Source organism: Hyperolius riggenbachi, chromosome 6 (genome assembly GCF_040937935.1).
Source record: "Hyperolius riggenbachi isolate aHypRig1 chromosome 6, aHypRig1.pri, whole genome shotgun sequence".
Taxonomy (NCBI): Eukaryota; Metazoa; Chordata; class Amphibia; order Anura; family Hyperoliidae; genus Hyperolius; species Hyperolius riggenbachi.
Genome location: NC_090651.1, coordinates 162,630,766 through 162,656,525, shown reverse-complemented (window position 1 = coordinate 162,656,525; position 25,760 = coordinate 162,630,766). Strand labels below are relative to the sequence as shown.

The following is a 25,760-nucleotide window of genomic DNA, read 5'->3' as shown; positions in this document are numbered from 1 at the left end:
GGATAACATTAGCAGCAGATTTAAAAACTCAAAACGCTCAGAAAAACTCCTCTGGTGTGCACCAGGCCAAAATGTGGAAAACTTCAAGGGGGCCGAATACTTTTGCGAACCACTGTAGGTTCCCCCAGTGAACCACTGAGAAAAGCAGCTTTTGAGCATGCTGTAAAACTTTTCTCCTTGTGTTTATTTGGGAGGCACAATTCCTCTTAAAGCGGATCCGAGATGAAAAACGAACTATAACAAGTAACTTGTCTATATATCTTATCTAAAGTTTAGTTTATACAGCAAATCTAGCTGCTAACAACTTCAATAGACTATTATTATTTCTTCCTGTGATACAATGACAGCAGCCATGTTGTTTGTAAACCTTACACACAGGCAATCTTACAGTATCTGCGTCTTCAGCATTCAGCCTGTGAAAAAACCTAATCCCCCTCCTCCTCCCTCCTCCCCTCTGCTTCTGAAATCTCTGGCTAGTAATACCTCCCCCTCCTCCTGCCCAGACTGAGCTCCCATGAGCCCTTGCTACCGTCTGAAAATGCCAAGGCTCTCTGAAAAGCTGTGGGTGAGGCTTGTTTAGTTTATAGGGAATTAGAGTATTAAAACAAAAACAAAAAAGTATTTGGCTTGAGGAATGCCCTATAATGCCCTATAAACAATAGGAAAGGAACACAATTATGCAATGAGTAATAGTTCATCTCGGATCCACTTGAAACTGGCTTCACAACTAGCTTAGATCTCTGTGCAAACAAAATAAAGGGTGGCACCTTGACCACCATTCTCCCCAGAATACTATAAAGGTTTATACACACCTACCAACTATCTGTCCAACTATCTGCCAAACTTGTCTGTTAAGCCCCATTCACACGCTCAACAGCGGTCTTTTATGCAACACAATTGTCAAACAGCTTTGTTGTGAAACAAGTTGAAACAACTAAAAAAAAGTATTTTGTTGTTGTTCAAACAGCTGATTAGACTGATAAGTCAATCCAACTGTTGGATTGACTTATCAGTCTAATCGGCTGTTTGATCAATAGCAAAATACTTTTTTTTTTTTTTAGTTGTTTCAACTTGTTTCAAAACAAAAGTTGTATGGGGCTTATCAGACAAGTTTGGTAGAAAGTTGGACAGCTAGTTAGTAGGTGTGTATGAACCTTAACAGGCAAACAATTCATTTTCCTGAATGGCTCAAATGAGGGTTACTGTCTCCATGGTCCCATGGCAATGACAGATGTGCTACTTACAAATGTAATTGTATATCTCCCGGGTCATTAGTCAAAGATGCCAACATATATTAGGACCCCTCCACTTAGTGCCATGAGTCACTCAAGTTAAAGCCCCTTAATCTTGTAGCTTTTGTTTTCTTTCATACAAGGATCTGGCTTGCAGTTCCCGGAAACACGAACGGTGGTGATTTAATCTCATGGACAATCAATTGTTTCCAATCAGCTTTATGATCGATCGTAAATTAGCTGTGCCCACTAATGAACAAAAAACTAACCATTTCAATCGGGTATCGTCAATCTAATTGGATTGGCTAGTGGGTTTTTGGTCATTAATGGGCCCAACCAATCGAACATAATTGATCGCCCCAGGATTATATTGTTAATGGCTAGCTCAACAATCTGCTATTACTTGACAGTTGCTCTTGCCTCATAAATGTATTTAGCCTTTTAGCCTCTTTTCTTGTTTCACAACTTGCTACAAACTTGTGTGCTGATGCCCGAGACGGGATTACATCCTTGCGGAACGATCTTATTATCTTGCTGTGTAACCTAAGAGACTTGAGGATAGGGTGTATACTTCATGGGCCATGCTTTTTCTCTAGTGAACTCTGAACTTTTACAGTTAAAAAAAAAATAAAATCTTTTTCTTATTCAGTTTGCTTCTTTGGACTATTCACAAATCGTCAGTGAGGAGAATTCACAGTCTCTTGAGGATATGGGAGCTCAGTCATCTGATCAATCCCTGAGTGTGCAGCAGGACTCTGCTAATGAAAGAGAGGCTGTAATTGTTATTGACAGTGACGAAGAGGAGGATGAGGAGAATGAAGGTGAACAAGAGGTAACTACTTCCTGACACTTTTACTGATGATTTTTCTATAAATACATTGATTTCCAGCTTTCATGCTGACCCTGTAATCTGTTACTGCTGCTGTTGTGATATAATCATGTGGTACCTTTTTTAATAGCATGCTTGGTGGGTAACTGCTTTTCCTCCTACTCTGAAAGCGGTTGTACCAGAATCATAACACTGCACAGTGCTAAGTACTTCTGGCATTTGAGTACTGTATTTTTCAGACTATAAGATGCTCCGGACTATAAGACGCACCTAGGTTTAAAGGGGGAAAAAAAATACTAAACCTGGTGTGTCTATAGTGCAGGGATATATTGTGGACATTCTCCCCCATGCTGTCTCTATCTACTTTGCCAGTAACACTAACCCTGCTGCCCCACCAATAACACTACACTAACCCCTGATGCCCCCCAATTACACTGCACTACTTTATGCTAACCCGTAATGCCTCCCAATTACACTGCACTACACTATGCTAACCCCTGATGCCCCACCAATTACACTGAACTGCGCTAACACCTGATGCCCCACCAATTACACTGCACTGCGCTAACACCTGATGCCCCACCAATAACACTACAGTACGCTAACCCCTGATGCCCCACCAATTACATTGCACTACACTATGCTAACACTTGATGCCCCACCAATTACACTCCACTGCACAATGCTAACCTCTGATGCCCATCAATATCACACTGCTAACTCCTGATGCCCACTACCTATGCTACAATGCACTACTCTAACACCTTCTGTCCCCATTCCCAGCTACACTACACTTAAAGCTGATCCGAGGTGAACTTTTACACATGGCATAATTGTGTTCCTTTCCTATTGTTTATAGGGCATTCCTCAAGCCAAATACTTTTTTTGTTTGTTTTAATGCTCTATTTCCCTATAAACTAAATAAACCACGCCCACAGGTTTACAGAGAGCCTTGGCAGTAGCAAGGGCTCATGTGAGCTCAGTCTGGGCAGGAGGAGGAGGAGGTGGTGGTGTTACTAGCCATTGATTTCAGAGGAGGGGGGGGGGGTAGGTTTTTTTCACAGGCTTAGTAATCAAGATACAGATAAGCCTACCTCTGTGTAATGTTTACAAACAACATGGCTGCTGTCATTGTATCACAGGAAGAAATAATCATTTTCTATTAAAGCTGTTTGCAGCTATATTTGCTGTGTAAACTATCTAAACTTTAGGATATATAGACAAGTTACTTGTTATAGTTAGTTTTTCATCTCGGATCCTCTTTAACCCCTGCAGCTACAATGACTACTCTGCAACTGCCACTGTTAAGCCTGAAGTACTAGGCAGACAGGCTAGTTAAAGTAGTGGCTATGCTGCATGGGCATGAAGCGGAGCCTGTGACAGCGAGCACAGCAGGACCAGGCAGATAGAGCATACACACAGACTGTATACAGCACAGAGCACAACTTCCTGTTAAAGCCAGTCTAGCTGTCTGTTTACACAGAAAGCTCTTGTTGTAATCTGATTTTTGCAGGCATTGCTTGTGTCACTGTCTGCATTGCTATCTGATGGGATATGGGGCTAAGGATCCTGCCCTTTTGACCTCAAAATGCCACCACAGCTTGTTACAGCTAAGAGCTCTGTGTAAACGGACTGCTAGACTGGCTTTAACAGGACGCTGCGCTGTATGCTGTAAACAACCTGTATACAGTCTATGTGTGGTCTATCTCTCTGCCACATGTTCTCTGGTCCGCTGTGCAGGAGAGGCTATGAGAGGGGACTGGTGGATCAGAGAAAACAATGCGTGCTTCAGTGCAGCCAAAGACAGCTTAAGGAAGAGAGACGGTGAAGATGGATGAAGCAGGAGGCAGTCTGGATCTTACCGGGGACTTGTGTGTCGTATGCAGGAGGACAATATTACATGTAGCAGCAGACGCTAGGAGGGGGTGGAGCCTACTGCCGGAACTAGGAAGCAGACTTCCTATCTGAAATAGCGGCAGGATTCTAACATCGGAGGAGAGGAGCGGTGGCTGCATAAGTAAGAGCTGATCACTTAAAAACTGTACATTCAGACTATAAGATGCACTGACTTTTCCCCCCTAGTTTTGGGGGAGAAAAAGTGCATCTTATAGTCCCAAAAATACGGTACTTTTTATTTCCATGTACAATACCAGAACCTTTTTAACCTCCTCAGCGGTATGGACGAATATATCCGTCCATCACCGCCGGAGGTCGCCGCTCAGGCCCTGCTGGGCCGATTTTTACAAAATAAAAAGCAGCACACGCAGCCGGCACTTTGCCAGCCGCGTGTGCTGCCCGATCGCCGCCACTCTGCGGCGATCCGCCGCGAGCAGCGGCGAAAGAGGGTCCCCCCAGCCGCCTGAGCCCTGAGCAGCCAGAACAAATAGTTCCGGCCAGCGCTAAGGGCTGTATCGGAGGCGGCTGACGTCAGGACGTCGGCTGACGTCCATGACGTCACTCTGCTCGTCGCTATGGCGACGATGTAAGCAAAACAAGGAAGGCTGCTCATTGCGGCCTTCCTTGTTTATTCTGGGCGCCGGAGGCGATCGGAAGAACGCCTCCGGAGTGCCCTCTAGTGGGCTTTCATGCAGCCAACTTTCAGTTGGCTGCATGAAACAGTTTTGTTTTTTTTTTTATTTAAAAAAAACCCTCCCGCAGCCTCCCTGGCGATCTTAAAGTGGAACTGAAGTAAGAGGTATACGGAGGCTGCCATATTTATTTCCTTTTAATCAATACCAGTTGCCTGGCAGCCCTGCTGGTCTATTTCTCTGCAGTAGTATCTGAATTAGACCAGAAACAAGCATGCAGCTAGTCTTGTCAGATCTGACAACAATGTCAGAAACATCTGATCTGCTGCATGCTTGTTCAGGGTCTATGGCTAATAGTATTAGAGGCAGAGGATCAGCAGGCAACTGGTATTGCCTAAAAGGAAATAAACATGGCAGCCTCCATATACCTCTCTCTTCAGTTGTCCTTTAATAGAACGCCAGGGAGGTTAAAGTGGACTTCTGCTGTAAATTCCAAAGTGAAAAAAAGACAGACTGCCACTCGATTGTAATCTCTCTCAATTTCTACCCAATGTAGCAACGGCTGACTACTCGTGGCAGCTCTGACAAGCTTTCGACTGAGACTGGCACTTATTAATTCTTCACATCTCTTCTCTGTGATAGGCTGGCTCAGTGGCACAGGTATAAGTGGCGTACCCCTCAGGCCACACTGAGTCACCTCCCACCCACAGATAACACAATCTCTTAGCAGTCTTTGCAAAGACAGAAAACTGCCATGATCAAACATATTTTTTTCCTGCAAGTCTTATAACTTCTTCTGCCTGTGCTGGTAGTGTAGGGTTGTTGTTTATTTTATTTTTTTACATCGGAGTTCTGCTTTCAGAAAGTTTAGAGTCCTGTAAGTCAAGACTTGCTCTATCTAATTTTAAACCTTACTTCTGGGCATCTGCCTTGGTGACAGTCAGATGGTGGGTTGCACAGGATGAGAGAAACAACCTACACACTTGAGGCGGCGATTGTGGGGTCCTATGAGGGCTTGGGGCTCTTGCCCCCGCGCAGTTCACCATTAAAGTATGGGAGGTTGCTCGGAAGAGGTTCCTTAAAGAGAACCTGAGGTGGCGTTTTAAAAATTATAAGAAATATACATATTCTACCTGATGCAGCTCATCTTCCGTACCCGACACACCACTTCACGCTCTTTGCCAATGCTCCGTTCATCTGCTGGGTGAAGAAGAAAAAATCCAAAATGGCCCTGACCCCAGAAGTACTTCCAGGGGGTCTCGGCACTTGCCAGACCACAGTACACAAGAGGGCCTGAGCTTTAGGCATGCTCAGTGGCTCTTGTGCACTTTTTTTTGTTTTTTTTCTTGCGTTGCTGGAACGGAGGGCAGGGAAGAGGTGGTGCAGGGGCGTTCTCCAGGATGTGCTCTCAGGCAAAGGATGCCCCTTCTATAGAAATGTCAACATTCTCATTGTCAGCTTTTTTTTTTGGGGGGGGGGATATATATATATATATATATATATATATATATATATATATATATATATATATATATATATATATATATATATATATATATATATATATATATATATATATATATATATATATATATATATATATATATATAGCGGCCAACAGTAAGGAAGGGAAATATAATAAAATATTCACAGCACGATTTATAAAACCGGTATTAAAAACTCTTTATTGTGATATATCTAGTATGAAATAATAGATCTCTTACCTATTGGCACCTATCCTCCTCCAATTCTAATTCCACCACTTGCATACAAATCTCAATTACACTCACTGCAGTGAGTAGGGGCATTGTTGCCTGGATGGGACACAGTCTAAGATCAAAAAATTCTACCTAAAAGCTCAAGCAAAAATTGTAGGTTTGTATTTATAGATCGAAAATGATCCACTATAATAAAAAAAAAGTGGGAAAATGCATATAAAAAAGGGGAAAGGACACAGAGACGTGATGATATCACGAACATTCCTCTGTGTCTAAATCATGGCAGACATTCCGCCTCTGGTACACTTTAGAGATGATCACTTCTTCCACTTCACATGACTGTTGGGGGACCCCAGTCTGCCCCATCTTCAATCCTTTCCTGACTCTATAATATGGGCTCAACTGCATATCAAGTGGCTACAATATTTGATCACAGAGGGTCGGTCTGCCCCATTGAGTACTCTTCCTGGTTAATAGAATGCTGTTCAAGTTCTTGCAAGTATACGATGGGAGTCAAATTCCCCAGACCCATAATCTTAGAATCTGATTTCCCCCCCCCCCCCCCCCCCCGGGAACTACTCTTGCTGCCCGATGCCCTGGAACTACTCCGATCTCCTTGAACTACTCTAGTCTGCCATCTAAGGGGAACCTCTGGACACTGAGCTTACAAAAAGTGGAAGGGTGATGTTCTTTGGTTGGAAGAGTTAACTGATCTCTTGGAAGATGCAGGACTACTTAGTCTCCATAAAATACAAACTGGTTCAACTTACACCTGACGAGAGAGGGATATGGAGGCTGCCTGGCAGTCTTGCTGATCCTCAGCCTCTAATACTTTCAGCCAGAGACCCTTAACAAGCAGTGCAGCAGATCAGGTGTTTCGGACACTATTGTCAGATCTGACTGGATTAACTGCTTGGTTGTTTATGGTGGTGTTCAGACACTGCTGCAGCCAATTGGATCAGCAGTATGCCAGGCAACTGGTATTGTTTAAAAGGAAATACATATGGAAGCCTCCATATCCCTGTTCTTCAGTTGTCCTTTAAATATATCTACAGACTATATTATACTCTGGCTAGGCTTGCAAGAAGGTACCTGGGTAGGAGCAACAAATGCCCCAGATGTATGGTCTACATTGGTGACTAAGTCCGCATGTTCCTGCCCGCACATTCAGGCCTACCAGATACACGTTAACAAAATTATGGGAAAGGTATTTAAAGGGATACTGTAGGGGGTCGGGGGAAAATGAGTTGAACTTACCCGAGACTTTTAATGGTCCCCCGCAGGCATCCTGTGCCCGCACAGCCGCTCACCGATGCTCCGGCCCCGCCTCCGGTTCACTTCTGTAATTTCTGACTTTAAAGTCAGAAAACCCCTGCGCCTGTGTTGCCATGTCCTCGCTTCCCCTGATGTCACCAGCAGCGTACTGCGCAGGCACAGACCATACTGGGCTTGTGCTATAGACTCCTGGTGACATCAGCGGGAACGAGGACACGGCAACGCAGGCGCAGGGGTTTTCTGACTTTAAAGTCAGAAATTCCAGAAGTGAACCAGAGGCGGGGCCGGGGCAACGGTGAGTGGCTGCGTGGGCACAGGATGTCTCCGCAGGACCATTACAAGCCACAGGTAAGTTCAACTCATTTTCCCCCGACCCCCCCCCCCCCCCCTACCACAGTATTCCTTTAAGCACTTTATCCACAAGTCAGTAGATATACGTCTTGTAGCAGAAGCAGTGCTGTGCAGGATTGGGCTTGCTCCTGTGCACATTTCTGCCACTATCTGATGCAGCGCTAGCACTAATTGGTGAATGGTAATGTTTCCTGAGCTAATGAGATTGATTTTTACTATTAAAAATATTTTTATTTTCTCATTTCATAGTGAAAAATACTCTGTAGCATTATTTCAGAATCAAATATCTTCACCATAAATTGTGACCGAAACATAATCTAAGTTTTGTGATAAGCAGTAAGAATAGCCAAACAAAATTTGTGTTTTTTTAATCTACAGTAGCACTTCTTATTTTTAAACTGGAATTGGTAAAACTGAGAATTTTTTTGTTTTTTTTGTTTTCCCATTAAAATTCATAGAAAACAAAATTGTTTGAGGGAAAAAATGGCATGCAATGAAAGCCTAGTTTGTCTTGGAAAAAAAAAACTATACACATTTTATTTCTGTGTCGTAAGTAGGGATACAGTTATTTCTGATCAAATAAGGACATAGCTCAACTGTCAACTGCTCTGGTCCATAAGTGGGAAAAAGGTCTGAAGTGGTTAATAAGCCAATAGTTAGAATGACATTATGGAATGTGCTTTGCTTTTATGCTAGGAAAATGTTGGTCCTACATTGGATCCATACACATGCCCCAACAACTGGGGAATGGGTCAAATTAATGTACTGTACTCCTCACTGCAGATGCAAACTCTGATATATGCAGAGGAACTGCTCATAAAAGTATAAGTATAAGGCCTCTTGCACACTGCAAGCAATTCAGATTCAGATTCCGCTTTTTAATCTGTTTTTACTTCCGATTCAGATTCAGATTTGCAGTTTGCTCCTTGCACACTGCAAATCTGAATCTGAATCGGAGGTAAAAACTGATTAAAAAGCGGAATCTGAATCTGATTTGCTTGCAGTGTGCAAGAGGCCTAATAGGGTGTGGAACCCATGGTTGTGGCAAAAAAAAAAAAAAATCTATCTATCTATCTATCTATCTATCTATCTATCTATCTATCTATCTATCTATCTATCTATCTATATATATATATATATATATATATATATATATATATATATATATATATATATATATTTTATACCAAGGTATAGACTGTCAAGTCAAGTCTGATTCATAGGGGGGGGGGGGGGGGTATATTGCCATGCTGTTTCTATGCAAAACTTCACTCCTTTGGAAAGTCATGGTCATCTGATCATTAAAGAGACTCTGAAGCGACTTTAAAAAATGCTTTTTAGCTTATATTCTACATGGGCATGTTTGCCCCTGCTAAAACGCCGCTATCCCGCGGCTGAACGAGGGGTCTTTGCCCCCTCAAATCCTCCAGTGAAGGAAGACTGAGAGGCAGAGCTGCAGCCATAAGCCCTGCCTCAACAGGAAGCGATCCCCGGACACCACTGGGGGGGGGGGGGGATTTGGGGGGTTCAGCCGCTGGATAGCGGCGTTTTAGCAGGGGCAAACATGCCCATGTAGAATATATGCTAAAAAGCTGTTTTTAAAGTCGCTTCAGACTCTAAGTAGATATTTAAAATAAGACTCTGATAGTGTTCATGTATACAATTTGACTATAGGGAATATCTATCAGTAGTAAGAGGTCTAACTGTTTGAATTACTCACTTGGAACAAGAATGTATAGAAGTAGTGTCAAAGCACTTAATCTTCCTACTTGCTACAGGTGATTTATAAAACATTATGGAAATATAATCCGAAAAGCATCAAAAAAACTATCATTTTTATCTCCCAGGTTTAAAGTGGATCCGAGGTGAACTTTTACTCATTGCATAATTGGGTTCCTTTCCTATTGTTTATAGGGCATTCCTCAAGCCAAATACTTTTTTTGTTTTTGTTTTAATACTCTAATTCCCTATAAACTAAATAAACCACGCCCACAGGTTTTCAGAGAGCCAAGGCACTTTCAGACAGTAGCAAGGGCTCATGGGAGCTCAGTCTGGGCAAGAGGAGGAGGAGGTGTTACTGGCCATTGATTTCAGAGGCAGAGGAGGAGGAGGGGGGGGGGGTTAGGTTTTTTTCACAGTCTGAGTGCTCAAGATACAGATAAGCCTGCCTCTGTGTAATGTTTACAAACAACATGGCTGCTGTCATTGTATCAATGAAAGAAATAATCATTTTCTATTAAAGCTGTTTGCAGCTAGATTTGCAGTGTAAACTATCTAAACTTTAGATAAGATATAGACAAGTTACTTGTTATAGTTCGTTTTTCATCTCGGATCCGCTTTAAACAAAATGACATGACAACTAGGACTTCATTTAACTTTCAATTTTAAAGTTTTGTGTATAAAATCATTAAGTTTGTTTCTTTCTATTTCCAAGGACATGCCAGGATATGGAGAGGATGAAGAGGAAGATGACGAAGATAATGCTGGGATGGGGGACGGAGATGAAAGCAATGGTGAAGGTGGAAGTGCTGATGGAAATGAAGCATATGAAGGAGAAGAAGCAGCGGTATGTATTTTTCTATTGTACTCTACTGTTCTCCATCCCCTTTTCCACCTTTCTAACCATACTTTATCTTCTCCATTGAAGGGAGGAGCAGAGTTAGGGAGGAATAGGGCATTTATCATGGAGCTGTAGTGTGTGATGGGGGGGGAGGGGGCGGGGGCGGGGGGGGGGAGGGGGGGAGGAGGCGGGGGGGGGGCCTCGGCAATAGAGAGAAAAATATGAAAAGAAGGGTGTGGGAGACGCCAGGGATTGGCAAAGTATGGGAGAAAGGAAGGGGGAACCACATGTGGATAAGGTGTGCTGCTGCATGCACTTAACTATACACTGGCAGTGGAGGGGTCACAGGAGGGCAGAGAGGGGGACACAGGAGGGCTGAGAGGGGGACAAATGGGGCGCATTGGTGGACATCAGAGGGCAGTGAGGGGGCAAACTGGGCACAAATTGGGACAGGGAAAGACGCAAGAGGGCAGACAAGGAAACTGAGCCAACTAAGGCACAGTGGGGGACACATGGAGGCACAAGAAGTGGCAAGAACATCTACAAGAAGCTCCTTGGACCATGGATGCACCAGGATTGCTATAATTTTGTCCCGAGCATCTTCTATTCCTGAAAAAATATGGTATATGCTGATCAGAATTTGCGTTGGAAAGACTCAGTTCCAAGCTGCTTACAGTTGGTACACAAGCCAGAATTATTTGCATTTCATTGACTATTTCTAGCTGCTATGTAACTGTCTGCTTTTAAGATGTGGGCAAGGGTAATTTGGGGTTCCAGCAAACGCTGGACCCCTCATTACTTCTCCCTCCAAGTTGCTACTACTTGGAGGGGGAATAGTATTTAATGCTCGGGGAATTTGAGTGGCAGCAGGGTAAGCCTTCAATCGGCCCACCCTGCACCCAACTTACAAGCTGCGTTCTGCTACTGCCGCCACCCTTTTCTCCACATGATGATCTTAAGTAAATACGTGACCAAGGCCTGATTTAAAAAAAAAAAAAAAAAAAAGTATACATGTAAGAGCTGGTTAATACTGCAAGAGGTTAATTGCTAGTCATTTGAAAAGCTCTGGTAATGCAATGCTATGTGAAATAGAAAAATAAAAAAAATGCTCAAGTGAGAACACACACATAGAATTACATTGTGTATGGTAACCATGGCAACTTTCAATGGCACAAGTGGCACTTGGGCATATGACACCTTTTTTTTTTCCCCTCTTTCCTCACAGGGTGCTGATGATACCGATCCAGGTACAGAGGAAAGCATGGGGCCCGGAGACAGTGGCCAGAGACCTGCAGACTCCCAAAGTGGCAGTATGTGCTAGGACTTTATATTCTTCCTCATTATGAGCCACTTAACTTCATTAGAATGAACGTTGAAGCAAATTAATATTATGCTGGGTACACACTATGAGATTTTATGGTCGATTTACTGTCAGATCGATTATTTCCATCATGTTCGATTTTTAATCGATTTTCACATGCGATTCCAATATCCGATTTTTAATTGGTACTGCATGCTGCGTTTTTTTTCTCAGTTTTTCTTTTGATGGCATCCAGGGAAAATTGGAATCGGATTCTGATTTGCAATTCAGATTTTCCCGGAATGCTATCAAAAGAAAAAACGCAGCATGCAGTACCAATTTAAAAATCGAAATCAGAATCTCATGTAGTGTGCATGAGGCCCTAGGGTGTTTTTTTTACAATTTTGACATCTCCAGCAGTGCTTTACAGCAGGGGTCCCCAACCTTTTTCAGGCCGGGACCCGCTATCCAGATGAAACTTTTCCCGGGGGGGTTTGCGGTGGCACTTTGGGTTTGCGGCGGCACTTTGGGTTTGCGGCGGCACTTTGTCTGCTCAGGGGGGGGGGTTTAGGGGAGCGGGTGCGGCATAGGTTGCCAGGTACAGGTGTAGGTAGGGGTATCTAGGTATGGCGAGGGGCCAGATTTGCGGGAGTCACGGCTGCTAACCAGAGAGAATCCGGAGGATGACGTGGGCACAGAGAGACTCTGGTTGCAAGAAGCCCCAGGTAAGTTAACCAGTTAATGACAATGTATCGTATTAAAATTTCATGTTAGAGCCTGTTAACGGCAACATGATGTTTTAATATGTCTCACGTTCCCGCCGCTGCTCCGCCCGTGTGTGCGCGCCGGTCCCGCCGCAGTTTCCGTCGGGATTCCGTGTTAAGTGATTGGGGAAGAGGACCGAGCAGTCCTCTACCCAATCGTAATGCCTGGAATGAATGGATGTGACCGCGACCAGCGGCCGCGTCCATTCAGAAAACAGGAAGCCGTCACAGTTTAGCAAAGTTTAAAAAAGAAAAGTGAACACATCCTAAACAGGAGTGTTCTCTAGCGCCATCTTGTGGCCAAAAGGCATATTACACATACAGGCACATAAACTTATACACAATATTAATAAAATTTATAAATTACACTTCCAAAGCCGTTTTTCGTTTTTAAGTGTGAATGGGCCCTAAGATGCTATTTCTTCATGACTTTTATTCTTACTCTAATTGTCTTAATTTACTTTAAAAATATCAATATTACATTTTTGGACCTATTATTGCAGCTTGGAAAATGGAAACTGAAAATACTTCAGTCTCATTCAATGTTTAATTTTTTTTATCAGATGATCATTGGTAGAGAATTGCTGGTCTTTAACGACTTAGTGCAAAATGGACATTTTTAAAATTTCCTATTTTTGCACATATTAATACAAATAGCACGTTTTTTCTAAACGTCCAATTTGCAGCGATGCTCCAGGACCCACATGCATACGTGCTGCTGGCAATAGGCAGGAAGTGGATATCTGATGTGGTGCAGTAAATAAATGTCTGCATTAGCTGCTTAGTACTGCATATCAAGTGGTACAAGGTGGCAAGCAGGTACAGTTGATAAAAGTTGGATGTCAGCCAACACATCTTGTGATACATGGTGGCCTTGGCAGTACCTTCACACTTTACTTTTACAATCTGCTCATCGCCCCCTTTATAATTTGTTTTTCAAAGAAAGATATTTTAAAAACTGAAATTGAATATCTGGTTTCTGATCTACAGATGAAGCTAGCACTGGGACCGCAGAGTCAGGACTCCAAGTAGAAGGCAGAGAGCAGCCTTCATCTGCTTCCGACAGACCAACTCCTCGCCCTCCACAGTCACCCAGAAGACCGCAGCACTCTCTGCCTCCTCGTCTGACAATTCATGCTCCACCGCAAGAGCTTGGCCCACCTTCCCAGGTACTGATAGTGTGTTCTATAATTTCGTTGGTTTAAAGAAGCACTTTACAGAGGTAAATATTTAGGCCATCATTGCTGATCTCTTTAATATACTAAGCTTATTGCTCATCTAAAAAAAAAGTGTTCAGTTTTTTTATGAAAATTTATTTTATTACAATAGTCATAATTAGTTAAAAAAAAGTCTAATTACTTACCGTATATACTCGAGCATAAGCCAATTATTTGAGACCTAAAAAGTGGCCCAAAAATAGGGGTCTCTGCTTATACTTGAGTCATGGCCCCCTGTGTACATCCGCCCACTGCTAAATGAAAGTAGGAGCTGTACTTGCAAATCCGTCTCTTTGCTATGACAACATCTAGCGGCGCATAGCAAAGATACAGAGACTCGCAAGTGCACTGCATTTCCCGGCAGACAATCTGACACTTTTGGGCGGGGGATGGTGGAAGAAGACAGAGGTATTCCGCTCTGGCGAAAGGGAACTTGTATGGCCACCGAAACTTAAAACCTGCACTCTACACATGGAGGGAGGCAGGAGACGGCGCAGACACGGATTGTTCATTTTAAATGCAGCATCGCTATATAAATACAATTCTTAATTTTATGTGGGGGGGAGGGGTGTCGCTCTGCTCTAAAGAAAACTGCCTCCACTTTTGTTGTGCGACAAGGCTAAATGTTTCTTGTTACAAGGGGCAAGGCTGATTTCACCCTTCCAGTAAGTTGTCATGTCTGCAGGGTGAATACAGTTCAGGTAGCTGCTGCTGGTGATTCTCAAGGAAGAAGTTTAGTGTAAATATGTGTGTGTGTTCTTTGCTGTGTCTAGGGCCTGAATCCAGAGCAAAACGTAGCCAGCCACACTTCCCTTGTCTCTTCGTCAGCTCTGATTGTGTATCCTGTACATATTTCCCTTCTGCCACCTCAGAGTCAATAGTCTTCACCAAACAATGCTCTGTTTTGCGCTATAGGACCACTGCATTTCCTACCCTCAGCTTATACTAGACTCAATCATTTATTCTTGTTTAAGGTAAAAGTTGGGGGGTCTGCTTATTCTCGAGTATATACTGGTAAAAGGGTACCAGATATGAGGATCCGGTCTACACTGTGCCATATAGCTGTCCTTAGTTCATTAGCTTACAGCGGTTAATTTGGTTTGGACGTGTTTAACCATTATTCCTGTTGGCAGCAATTTTACCTTTTTACCAGTGTAGCCATCTTATAAATAGTTAATGTGATGTCAGCATATTCACGGTTTACAAATCTGGCTGGCAGTACTTCTCTGTTGCCACCCAACACTTAAATGTTAATTATGTCTGTCCTTAAAATAAACCAAAGTGAAAAAAGTTTTCAATATATACCCACCTCCGACTTTTCAGACCCCTCTTGGTTACTTCTTTCATCCATCCCATTGTAACTCTGATTTCAAACTCTCTCTGTACTTGCTCTCATATGTCTGTGTGTCACAGTGGTCACCAGGAGCATCTTGGATGTTCCAGGCAATATGAAAATAGTTTTTGCATCTGAAAGCAAATTAAATGTGACCACTACTGGTTGTGTTCCAGAGCAATTTTCACCTTTCAGCGCTGCTCCCATTCATTCATCAATAACTCTTACTACTTATCTCACCAACATGATCCATATCTTGTTTTTTTTTTCCCGCCACCACAGGCTTTCTTGGGGGGGGGGTTCTTTTTCTAATAATTTTATTCTCTATGCATTTTAATGAGATTAATAAGAAAAATTTGAAAAAAATAATTTCTCAATTTTCAGCTGTTCTAGTTTTTAAATAAAACGTGCTACTGTGGATAAAACACACATTTTATTTGACCCGGTTATTACTACGTTTAAATTATGTCCCTAATACAATGTATGGTGGCAATATTTTATTATTTTATTTGCAAATAAAGTTGTATTTTTTTCATTTTTGTGTTTTTACACTATATCATTAATAGCCCTTATTTGCCAAAATAACAGTAATCTACCCTCATGATATGCATATTAAAAAAAAAGTTAGTCCCTAAGGTAACTTTTTATGTTTTTTTGTTTTCTTTTTACCAGTGTTTTACTTTAACTATGGGATGGGGGAAGGTAAAGGGTTAATTTATGGGGAATTTATTTTTCTTTTAATGTATGTAGGTGTATATTTACTATTTGGCCACTAGATGCCCCCACTTTATTCCTGTGTGTGCGTTTTTTTGTTTTTTTGTTTTGAGTTAATTTTGAGAATGACCACCGGCATCTTGCTGATGCAGGTGATCATTCATTACAGGCACTTTGGCTTTGGGAACACATTGACCGATCAGTGGGTGGAGATGGGCGTGTGTGCACATGGCACGTGATCTTGGTGGAGTGCGTATATCTACGCCTCCAAGGCTAAGATGAAGTTTCAAGTGGTATAGATATATTGTACTCAAACCAGGAAGTAGTTTGATGCTGCCCCAGCCCACATCTGAAGTTGCTCAGCGGAAGGTTTAAAACTGCAGACTGGAGGGTCATTCTCCTGACCCTTTTAACTTTACTATTTTGCAGTAGTCTCCAGGGCATATCTCTGGCACTAAAAATATTTCACTGAAAGTGATACTTCTGATACTGTACTTTGTGTTCTTTTTTTGCTGCTTTGGTTTAATTTGGTCACTTTACAGTCTTCTAATGTGTTAAAATATGTTGTTGAAACATTTTAAAAATGTAAATAAGTAACATGTGGTTTTTTTTTTTTTTTTTTTGTTTTTTTTTTTTCTTCCATATATCAGCGTATTCCGATGGCTCGCAGGCAGTCAGTTGGACGTGGACTACAACTCACACCTGGCTTGGGCGGCATGGTAAGCAAATATTCAAATTATTAATTTTTATACATTAATTTCCATGTAAAATAATATTGAACAAGCTAGTTGATATATTTAATTTAATTGGGTTACTAATATTTGAATATCTGGTTTTATTTGTTCAACAGCAACACTTCTTTGATGATGAAGACCGCACAGTTCCCAGCACACCAACTCTTGTGGTCCCTCATCGAACAGATGGTTTTGCTGAAGCAATTCAGTGAGTTTTTTTTTGTTTTTGTTTTTTTTACCCATGTTGAATAGATTTTATATTGCAAATCCTACAACTACATTTATAGAGGATACCGGTCGGTTTTACTGCCTTGGAGGAAAGTTGTAACGTAAGACAATAAATATTTTAATGACAAGCCTACTGTATTTGTTTTATTATTTATCTTAACCACTTTACCCCCCGCGGTACGGATTTCTCCGTCCCTTTTTTCCCCCCTAAGAAACCAAGGGACGGAGAAATCCGTACCTTCCGCGCTACCGCCACTGTCCACGCTCCCACCGCTCGTGCACGCCGCCGCCCGCTCGCTCGGAGATCAATGAACGGGAAAATCCATTCCCGTTCGTTGATCTAAGCCCCTGCAATGATATGCTGCTTCTTTGAGAAACAGCGCGATCATTGTGATTTTTTTCCCAGCCTCGTAGTGCTTCCTGTAAGCGGAAGCAACAAACTCACTGTGGCCATCTTGTGGCCAAATAGTAAAACTACACCCTAAAGCATTTTACATATACAAATGCATTAGTTTTACACAATAAATTAACTCATTACCTCCCACACTCCCCAATTTATTTTTTTTTTTTTTTTTTGTAATAAAAAAAAAAAAAACATAGTTACCTTAGGGACTGAACTTTTTTAAATATTTATGTCAAGAGGGTATAACACTGTTACTTTATAAACTACGGGCTTGTAATTAGGGATGGATGCAAAACTGAAAAAAATGCACCTTTATTTCCAAATAAAATATTGGCGCCAAACATTGTGATAGGGACATAATTTAACCGGTTTTATAACCGGGACAAATGGGCAAATACATTTCATGGGTTTTAATTACAGTAGCATGCATTATTTAAAAACTATAATGGCCGAAAACTGAAAAATTTGTTCCCACATTTTTCCTATTTTCCCATTAAAACACATTTAGAATAAAATAATTCTTAGCATAATGTCCCACCTAAAGCAAACCTAATTGGTGGAGAAAAAAACAAGATATAGTTCATTTCATTGTGATAAGTAATAAAGTTATAGACGAATGAATGGAAGGAGCGCTGAAAGGTGAAAATTGCTCTGGTGTTCAAGGGGTAAAACCCCTCAGTGGTTAAACTCTTTTTCCACAACAAGAATGCATGGACAGTGACAATACAAATAAATAGTCACAAATATAGAGCTATGGCTTATCCTCCAATTTATTTTAATGCATATAAATGATAAATGGCTATTGATTAGAAATGCACGCCTTTTTTATTTTTATTTTTTTGTGTTATATCTGCACTATTTGCAATAAATCTAGAATACCTGGATGTGATTCTTTGTGGCCAGCAGTGCAGCTACAGTTGTGGCAATCATGGAGTTAAGATTTTTTTTTTTTTTTGTAGTTGGTCATCAGGTTTGCACACATCGCGGAAGGGATTTTGGCTCACTCCCCTTTGCAGATTCCCTCCAAGTCAGTAAGGTTTTGAGGCTGATGTTTTGCAACTCCAACCTTCAGCTCCTTCCACAGATTTTCTGTTGAAAGTGTCACAGAATGCAAGTCATCATAAATTGCATTGAAACTTACCATTAAGTTGTGGATGTATCGACTTTCTCTACACTTGTGGTTGAGCCTCAGAAAAGGTCTACATAAAGCGAGATGGCTGGTGTGTTCAGCTGTTGCACTTAATGTTACATAGTTATTTGGGTTGAAAAAAGACATACGTCCATTGAGTTCAAACAGAGAACAAAGTACAACACCAGCCTGCCCCCTCACATACCCCTGTTGATCCAGAGGAAGGCGAAAAACCCTTACAAGGCATGGTCCAATTAGCCCCAAAAGGGAAAAAAATCCTTCCCGACTCCAGGTGGCAATCAGATAAAATCCCTGGATCAACATCATTGGGCATTACCTAGTAATTGTAGCCATGGATGTCTTTCAACGCAAGCAAAGCGTCTAAGACCCCTTTGAATGCAGGTATAGAATTTGCCATAACTACTTCCTGTGGCAATGCATTCCACATCTTAATCACTCTTACTGTAAAGAACCCTTTCATAAATGGCTAAAACTATTTTCCTCCATGCACAGATCATGTCCTCTAGTCCTTTGAGAAGGCCTAGGGACAAAAAGCTCATCCGCCAAACTTTTATATTGCCCTCTGATGTATTTATACATGTTAATTAGATCCCCTCTAAGGCGTCTTTTCTCTAGACTAAATAAACCCAGTTTATCTAACCTTTCTTGGTGAGACCTTCCATCCCACGTATCAATTTTGTTGCTAGTCACTGCACCTGTTCTAAAACTGCAATATCTTTCCTGTAATGTGGTGTCCAGAACTGAATTCCATATTCCAGATGTGGCCTTACTAGAGTTAAACAGGGGCAATATTATGCTAGAATCTCAAGTTTTTATTTCCCTATTAATGCATCTTAAAATTTTGTTAGCTTTAGCTGCAGCGGCTTGGCATTGAGTGCGATTGTTTAACTTGTTGTTGATGAGTACTCCTAAGTCCTTCTCCAAGTTTGATGTCCCCAACTGTATCCCATTTATTTTGTATGGTGCTAGATCATTGGTAAGACCAAAATGCATGACTTTATATTTTTCAACATTGAAATTCATCTGCCATTTATGTGCCCATATAGCCATCCTATCCAGATCCTGTTGCAATATGTCCCTATCTTCCTGAGAGTTGATGATTCTGCACAATTTTGTATAATCTGCAAAAATAGCAACATTGCTTACTACTGCATCTACTAGGTCATTAATAAATAAATTAAAGAGCACTGGACCCAGTACAGACCCCTGTGGGACCCCACTGCTAACAGTCACCCATTTTGAGTATGATCCATTGACCACAACGCTTTTTCTGTCCATTAGCCAGTTCCCTATCCATGCACACAGACTTTCCCCAATCCTTGCATCCTCAACTTTTGCACCAGACTTTTGTGTGGAACAGTGTCAAAGGCCTTTGCAAAGTCCAAGTATATCACATCTACAGCATTCCCAATATCCACATTAGCGTTCACTTCATAAAAGCTGAGCATGTTAGTCAAACAGGACCTGTCTTGTCCCATGTTGATGCTGAGAAATAAGATTATTTTCTACTATGAAGTCATGTATAGTATCTCTTAGTAACCCCTAAAATAGTTTGCATACAACTGATGTTAAGCTTACAGGTCTATAATTTCCTGGATCTGATTTTTTTGCACTTCTTAAATAATGGGAAAACGTGAGCTGTACACCAATCCAATGGGACTCTGCCAGTTGAGTCACAAAAGATAAGATAAAGGGTTTTATCTATAACAGCTTAATTCCCTTAGGACCCTTGGTCATCCACCATTGAGTTCCCACCCTCATCCTTTAGGAGTTCAATACAGTCAACCTTTCTTTTCTTTTTTTTTTTTTAGAGTTGATGTACAGGTAGTCCTCGGTTAACGAATGAGATAGGGACTGCCCACTCGTTCTTAACCTGAATCTGTCCGTAAGTCGGGACTACCTGTTCTGGCCCGTTGAAAAGGAAGAATATGGGCAGCGGAAGGTAAATAGAAGACTACTCACCTGATCCTCGGCGGTAGAAGTTCCCCTCGAGGTGCCCGGAAGGTCTGCTGCCCGTCCTCTCGCTTCCTCCATTGTTCCCCGGCGGCTCCTGGCTTCACATGCGGCGCATGACGACGTAATAAGGAAGAGCCCCCTAGTGGCGGCGCTTCCTAATTCAGTCATTATGCGCCGCATGTGAAGCCAGGAGCCGCCGGGGAACAATGGAGGAAGCGAGAGGACGGGCTGCTGACCTTCCGGGCACCACGAGGGCACCTTCTACCACCGAGGATCAGGTGAGTAGGCCTCTATTTACCTTCCGCTGCCCATATTCTTTTCAGCGGGGCAGAACAGGTAGTCTCCAGCGGGGCGGAGCTATGGTCGTGGCGTTCGTATCGGCGGGTCGTCCGTAAGTCGGGCGTTCGTAACCCGGGGACTAGCTGTACTTGTAAAACATCTTTGGGTTAGATTTGATATCCCTAGCGATTTGATTTTCAGCTTCAATCTTTGCCAGCCTAATTTATTTTTACAACTTTTATTGCACTCCTTACAATTGCTTAATGCAGCCTCGGTCCACTCCTGTTTTCGGGCCTTATAGGCATTCTTTTTCCCCTTCATTTTATCTCTAACCTTTCTATTCATCCATAGAGCGCTTTTTTTTTAATTCCTAGACATTTTGTTTCCGTATGGTATATACTTACTACGATATTGATTGAGAATAAGTTTAAAAGCTTGCCATTTCCCTTCAGTGTCCTCCCCTTGTAGTACATTATCCCAGTTCACCAAACTTAGTGCCTGCCTGAGTTGATCGAACTTTGCTTTTCTGAAATTCATAGTTTTAGTGGTCCCGCTGCCCCGCGGCCTATCAGTCACCAGATCAAATGTGATCATGTTGTGATCACTATTTCCCAGATGTTCTTGAACCTGCACATTGGATACATTATCTGGTCTATTAAAAATGATCAAATTCAGTAACACATTCTCCCTAGTTGGTTCCGTTACCATTTGAGTCAAGTAATTGTCCTGTAGTGCTGCCAGAAATCTGCTGCTTTTACCAGAGTGGGAGATACTTCAGTCAATGTCTGGAAAGTTGAAGTAGCCCATAACTATGACCTCATTTTTACTTGCAGCTTTTTCAATCTGCTGTAGTAATTGCAGTTCTACAGCTTCATGAATATGTGGTGGCCTGTAGCATACCCCTATAAGCAATTGACAACCTTTATTTCCACCATGAACATTTACCCAAACGGACTCCACATCTTCACAATCTTCCTCCATCTCGTCGTTCAGGACAGCTGTAAAAGAATTCTTAAAGCGGATCCGAGATGAAAAAACTAACTATAACAAGTAACTTGCCTATATATCTTATGTACAGCTTAGATGGTTTAAACAGCAAATCTAGCTGCAAACAGCTTTAATAGAATATGAATATTTCTTCCTGTGATACAATCACAGCAGCCATGTTTTTTGTAAACATTACACAGAAGCAGGCTTATCTGCACTATCAGCACTCAGACTGTGAAAACCTAATCCTCCCTCCTCCCCTCTGCCTCTGAAATCTCTGGCTAGTAATACCTCCCCCTCCTCCTGCCCAGACTGAGCTCCCATGAGCCCTTGCTACTGCCAAGGCTCTCTGAAAAACTGGGCGGGATTTGTTTAGTTTATAGGGAATTAGAGTATTAAAACAAAAACAAAAAAGTATTTGGCTTGAGGAATGCCCTATAAACAATAGGAAAGGAACACAATTATGCAATGAGTAAAAGTTCATCTCGGATCCATTTTAACAAAGAGACAAACCCATCCACCGGTTTTCCCTGTTCTATCCTTCCTAAACACATTGTATCCCTCTAAATCTGTTATCCAGTCATGGCTTTCATCCATCCATGTCTCGGTTATTCCCACAATGTCATAGCCTTTGTCACTCTAGTTCATCCTTTTTTTTTTTGCAAGGCTCCTAGCATTTGTTACCATGCACTTTACATTTTTACCACCACATTTTCCAATTTTAGTTACCTGAAATGGGCTACTTGAAATTTTACCAACCGCCTTACTTTACACTGTCCCCACCCCCCATAATGTTAGGCTCCCACTTACCTTATCTTGTCTACATATTGAGACTTTACCCTCCCGCCTCCCCCCTAGATCCTAGTTTAAAATCTCCTCCAACCGTTTAGCCATCTTCTCCCCCAATGCAGCTGCACCCTCCCCATTAAGGTGCAGCCCATCCCTGCTGTAGAACCTGTAGCCGACTGCAAAGTCTGCCCAGTTTTCCAGGAACCTAAACCCCTCCTTCCTACACCAATTTCTCAGCCACTTATTTAACTCCCTAAGCTCCGTCTGATGTGGCACTGGCAGTATTTCAGAAAACACCACCTTGGAGGTCCTTGCTTTAAGTTTTATCTCCAAGTACCTGAAAATCATTTTTGAGGACCTTCCATCTCCCACTAACTTTGTCATTGGTGCCAATGTGTACCATGACAGCCAGGTCTTCCCCAGCCCCACCCAATAATCTGTCAATTCTTTCCACTACATGTCGAACCCGAGCACCTGGGAGACAACAGACTGTACGGCATTCACGGTTTCCTCAACAGATTACCCCATCTGTGTGCCTAATAATTGAATCCCCTACCACCAATATCTGTCTAGCCTTAGCTGCACTCCTATTCCCTTTCTCGTTACAGCAGTCTGCCCCTTGGTTGCTAAGGGACACATCCTGCTGCAGCATTGCTACTCCAGAGTCATCCTCCCCGATATTACGCAAACACTTGTACTTATGTATGCTTATACTTATTAGGGAGGTACAACTCGGGACTAGCCTCCCTGCCACTTTTTCCCCTACCCTTCTAACTGTGACCCAACTAGCGTCTACCTCTGCTTCTTGCTCCGGCTGTACTCTACCCACCTCATCCTTACCGGTTCCCTCCAGTGTCTAGATCGTGAGATCCAAGCTCTTCATGTTGTATATGCGTCTGTGTTGCGAGATGCTCATTTAGCTCTCGGACTTCAGCCTCTAACTGAGCAACACGCACACACCCAGGGCAACAGTAAACACCCTCAATCTGCTGATCAAGGCATGCATACATGTTGCAGGATGTACACTGTACTGCATTCTCCAACATGACTATTGTGTGGGGAAAATTTACTTAAAGTAAACTGTGGTGGTAAAAGATGAGACAGGAGAGTGCGTGAAGCTGGGGTGTGTGAGAGTGAGTGAAGCTGGGGTGGTGGAGAGTGAGTGAAGAGGGTGAGTGAGTGAAGTTGGGGTGGAGTCCTCAAAACTTAGACTACGCCACTACGTGCCTAGCACATTCTAACCAATGCAAAAAAAAAAAACGCAATATTTGTTGAAGGGATTTTTTTTTTTTTTTCTTTTTAATAGCCCTTACATGCTACTTAAAGTATTTGCTCCCCTTTTGTGCCTGTGTTCTAACGCCTGTTTTTAAAGGGGAACTGAAGGAAGAGGTATACGGAGGCTGCCATATTTATTTCCTTTTAAGCAATACCAGTTGCCTGGCAGCCCTGCTGGTCTATTTCTCTGCAGTAGTATCTGAATAACACCAGAAACCAGCATGCAGCTAGTCTTGTCAGATCTGACTTTAAAGTCTGAAACACCTGATCTGCTGCATGCTTGTTCAGGGGCTATGGCTAATAGTATTAGAGGCAGCGGATCAGCAGGGCTGCCACGCAACTGGTATTGCTTAAAAGGAAATAAACATGGCAGCCTCCATATACCTCTCTCTTCAGTTCCCCTTTAATGCCCATACCACTTGTGTCGAAGCCACTTAGTGAGCAAGCCACAGACTGAGCAAGCTCAGGTACTGAGTCCTGAAGCTGACGAAATACCTCCTGTTACAGCTAATCCCTCTCCCTAGCTAATTGCCTGTCTGCTAAGCAAACTGGAGGGAAAAAAATATATACGTTTAAAAAGTGACACTTGCTGCTCTAGGTATCAGATGAACCGCAATACACAATCCACCAGATATCACAACAGCAAAACATAATTTACAAACCGCAATGTATTATAATCAGTGCTCACAGTTCCCAGCAGTTAAGTGAAATCAGCCCTCCACCAGAACAAGGGCTTCGGCCTACACTTCACCTGTGATATAGCTAATCCCTCCCCCTAGCTAATTGCCTGTCTGCTAAGCAAACTGGAGGGAAAAGAAAACAAAAATATACGTTTAAAAACGTACGTTCCAATGCAATTCACGCTAACTTGCACTCTTGACACTTTCTTTGTTCTATCCAATAAACACTTCCTGCAGTGCTGGATGTATTCTCCCTCTATTATCAGTTGTAGTGCTGCAGTTTAGGTCCAGGACCGGCGCTACCATAGAGGCAAAGTAGGCAGCTGCCCCAGAGCTTGTAGGGGCCCCCAGTGTCTACAAGAGGGAAAAAAAATTCAAATCGGCCTTATAGTTTTTGAGAAAATCGATTTTAAAGTTTCAAAGGAAAAAAATACACATTTAAAAACCTGCCGACTTTAATGGTTAATAGCAAATCCACCTTAAATGCTAGAAACCCTAAATTTGCAGGATATGTTAAGGAGATCATTAGGAATAAGAAGAAAAAAACAATTTTTCAAAAAGACCTTATAGTTTTTGAGAAAATCAATTTTAAAGTTTCGAAGGAAAAAAGTATACTTTTAAATGCGGTAAATGTCACTTTTAGTAGCAAACCTAACGGTAGTGTAATTTTACATGCATCAAGCGAAAGCGCAATACATTTCCTGACGGGGTTTCCAGGGGGTCTATAAGCAGCCGCAGCGCTTTAGCCAGGGATCGCTATACAGCCACAATATAGCTGCATGAAGATCCCTGGCATTTTTTCCTATTTTCCCCCAAAATTTTTATGTTTAGAGTGTGGGAATTTTTTTTTTAAAAAAATTGTGGGGTCCCCCCTCCTGAAACTTTTTAACCCCTTGTCCCCCATGCAGGCTGGGATAGCCAGAATGTGGAGCTCCGACCGATTGGGACTTCACACCCTGACTATACCAGCTGCAAAAAAGGTCACCTAATGCCGATTTTTGTTCCGGGGTATATGTTGGGGGGGGCCCCCCAGGTTTATTTTGCCCTGGGGCCCCATTGTTGCTTAAACCGGCCCTGTTTAGGTCACAGCACAGGGTTAATCTCTCAGGAGCAGATAGGTTGGATCAGATCTATGCTTACCGAGAAAGTCTGGCTGCTATCCCTAGCTCCTTCTTGACTTTCTGGTTAGTGAATATGAAATGAGGGGAGGAGTCTCAAAGGCATATGGAGCTGGGGAGCCAGCAGCCAGGTATTTAAATACTTCTTTCCTGCTAATGACAACTTTTGCATTGCTAGTTAATGGAAATGTACTGTTCTATATGCATTTAAAAACTTTACACTTAATTGTTTTTATGGAAGGCCATAAAAATGATTTTGGAGGCCTTTGTTTTGAAACACAAATTAATTCTTTGAGTTTTAGATTATGCTGATTTCATATTCCAGTTTGGCGTAAACATC

General features: G+C 42.2%; 1 protein-coding gene across 1 annotated transcript in view; it reads left to right on the top strand.

Annotated features, from left to right (window-relative positions):
* The window catches only part of TPR (translocated promoter region, nuclear basket protein), a 191,083-nt gene that overhangs the window by 147,529 nt on the left and 17,794 nt on the right, over positions 1–25,760 (top strand). The window contains exons 40-45 of the mRNA XM_068240152.1: positions 1,882–2,064; positions 10,368–10,499; positions 11,719–11,803; positions 13,548–13,726; positions 16,472–16,540; positions 16,672–16,763. Of these exons, the coding sequence (XP_068096253.1) occupies positions 1,882–2,064; positions 10,368–10,499; positions 11,719–11,803; positions 13,548–13,726; positions 16,472–16,540; positions 16,672–16,763 (740 nt within the window). The remainder of the gene's footprint in view (positions 1–1,881; positions 2,065–10,367; positions 10,500–11,718; positions 11,804–13,547; positions 13,727–16,471; positions 16,541–16,671; positions 16,764–25,760) is intronic.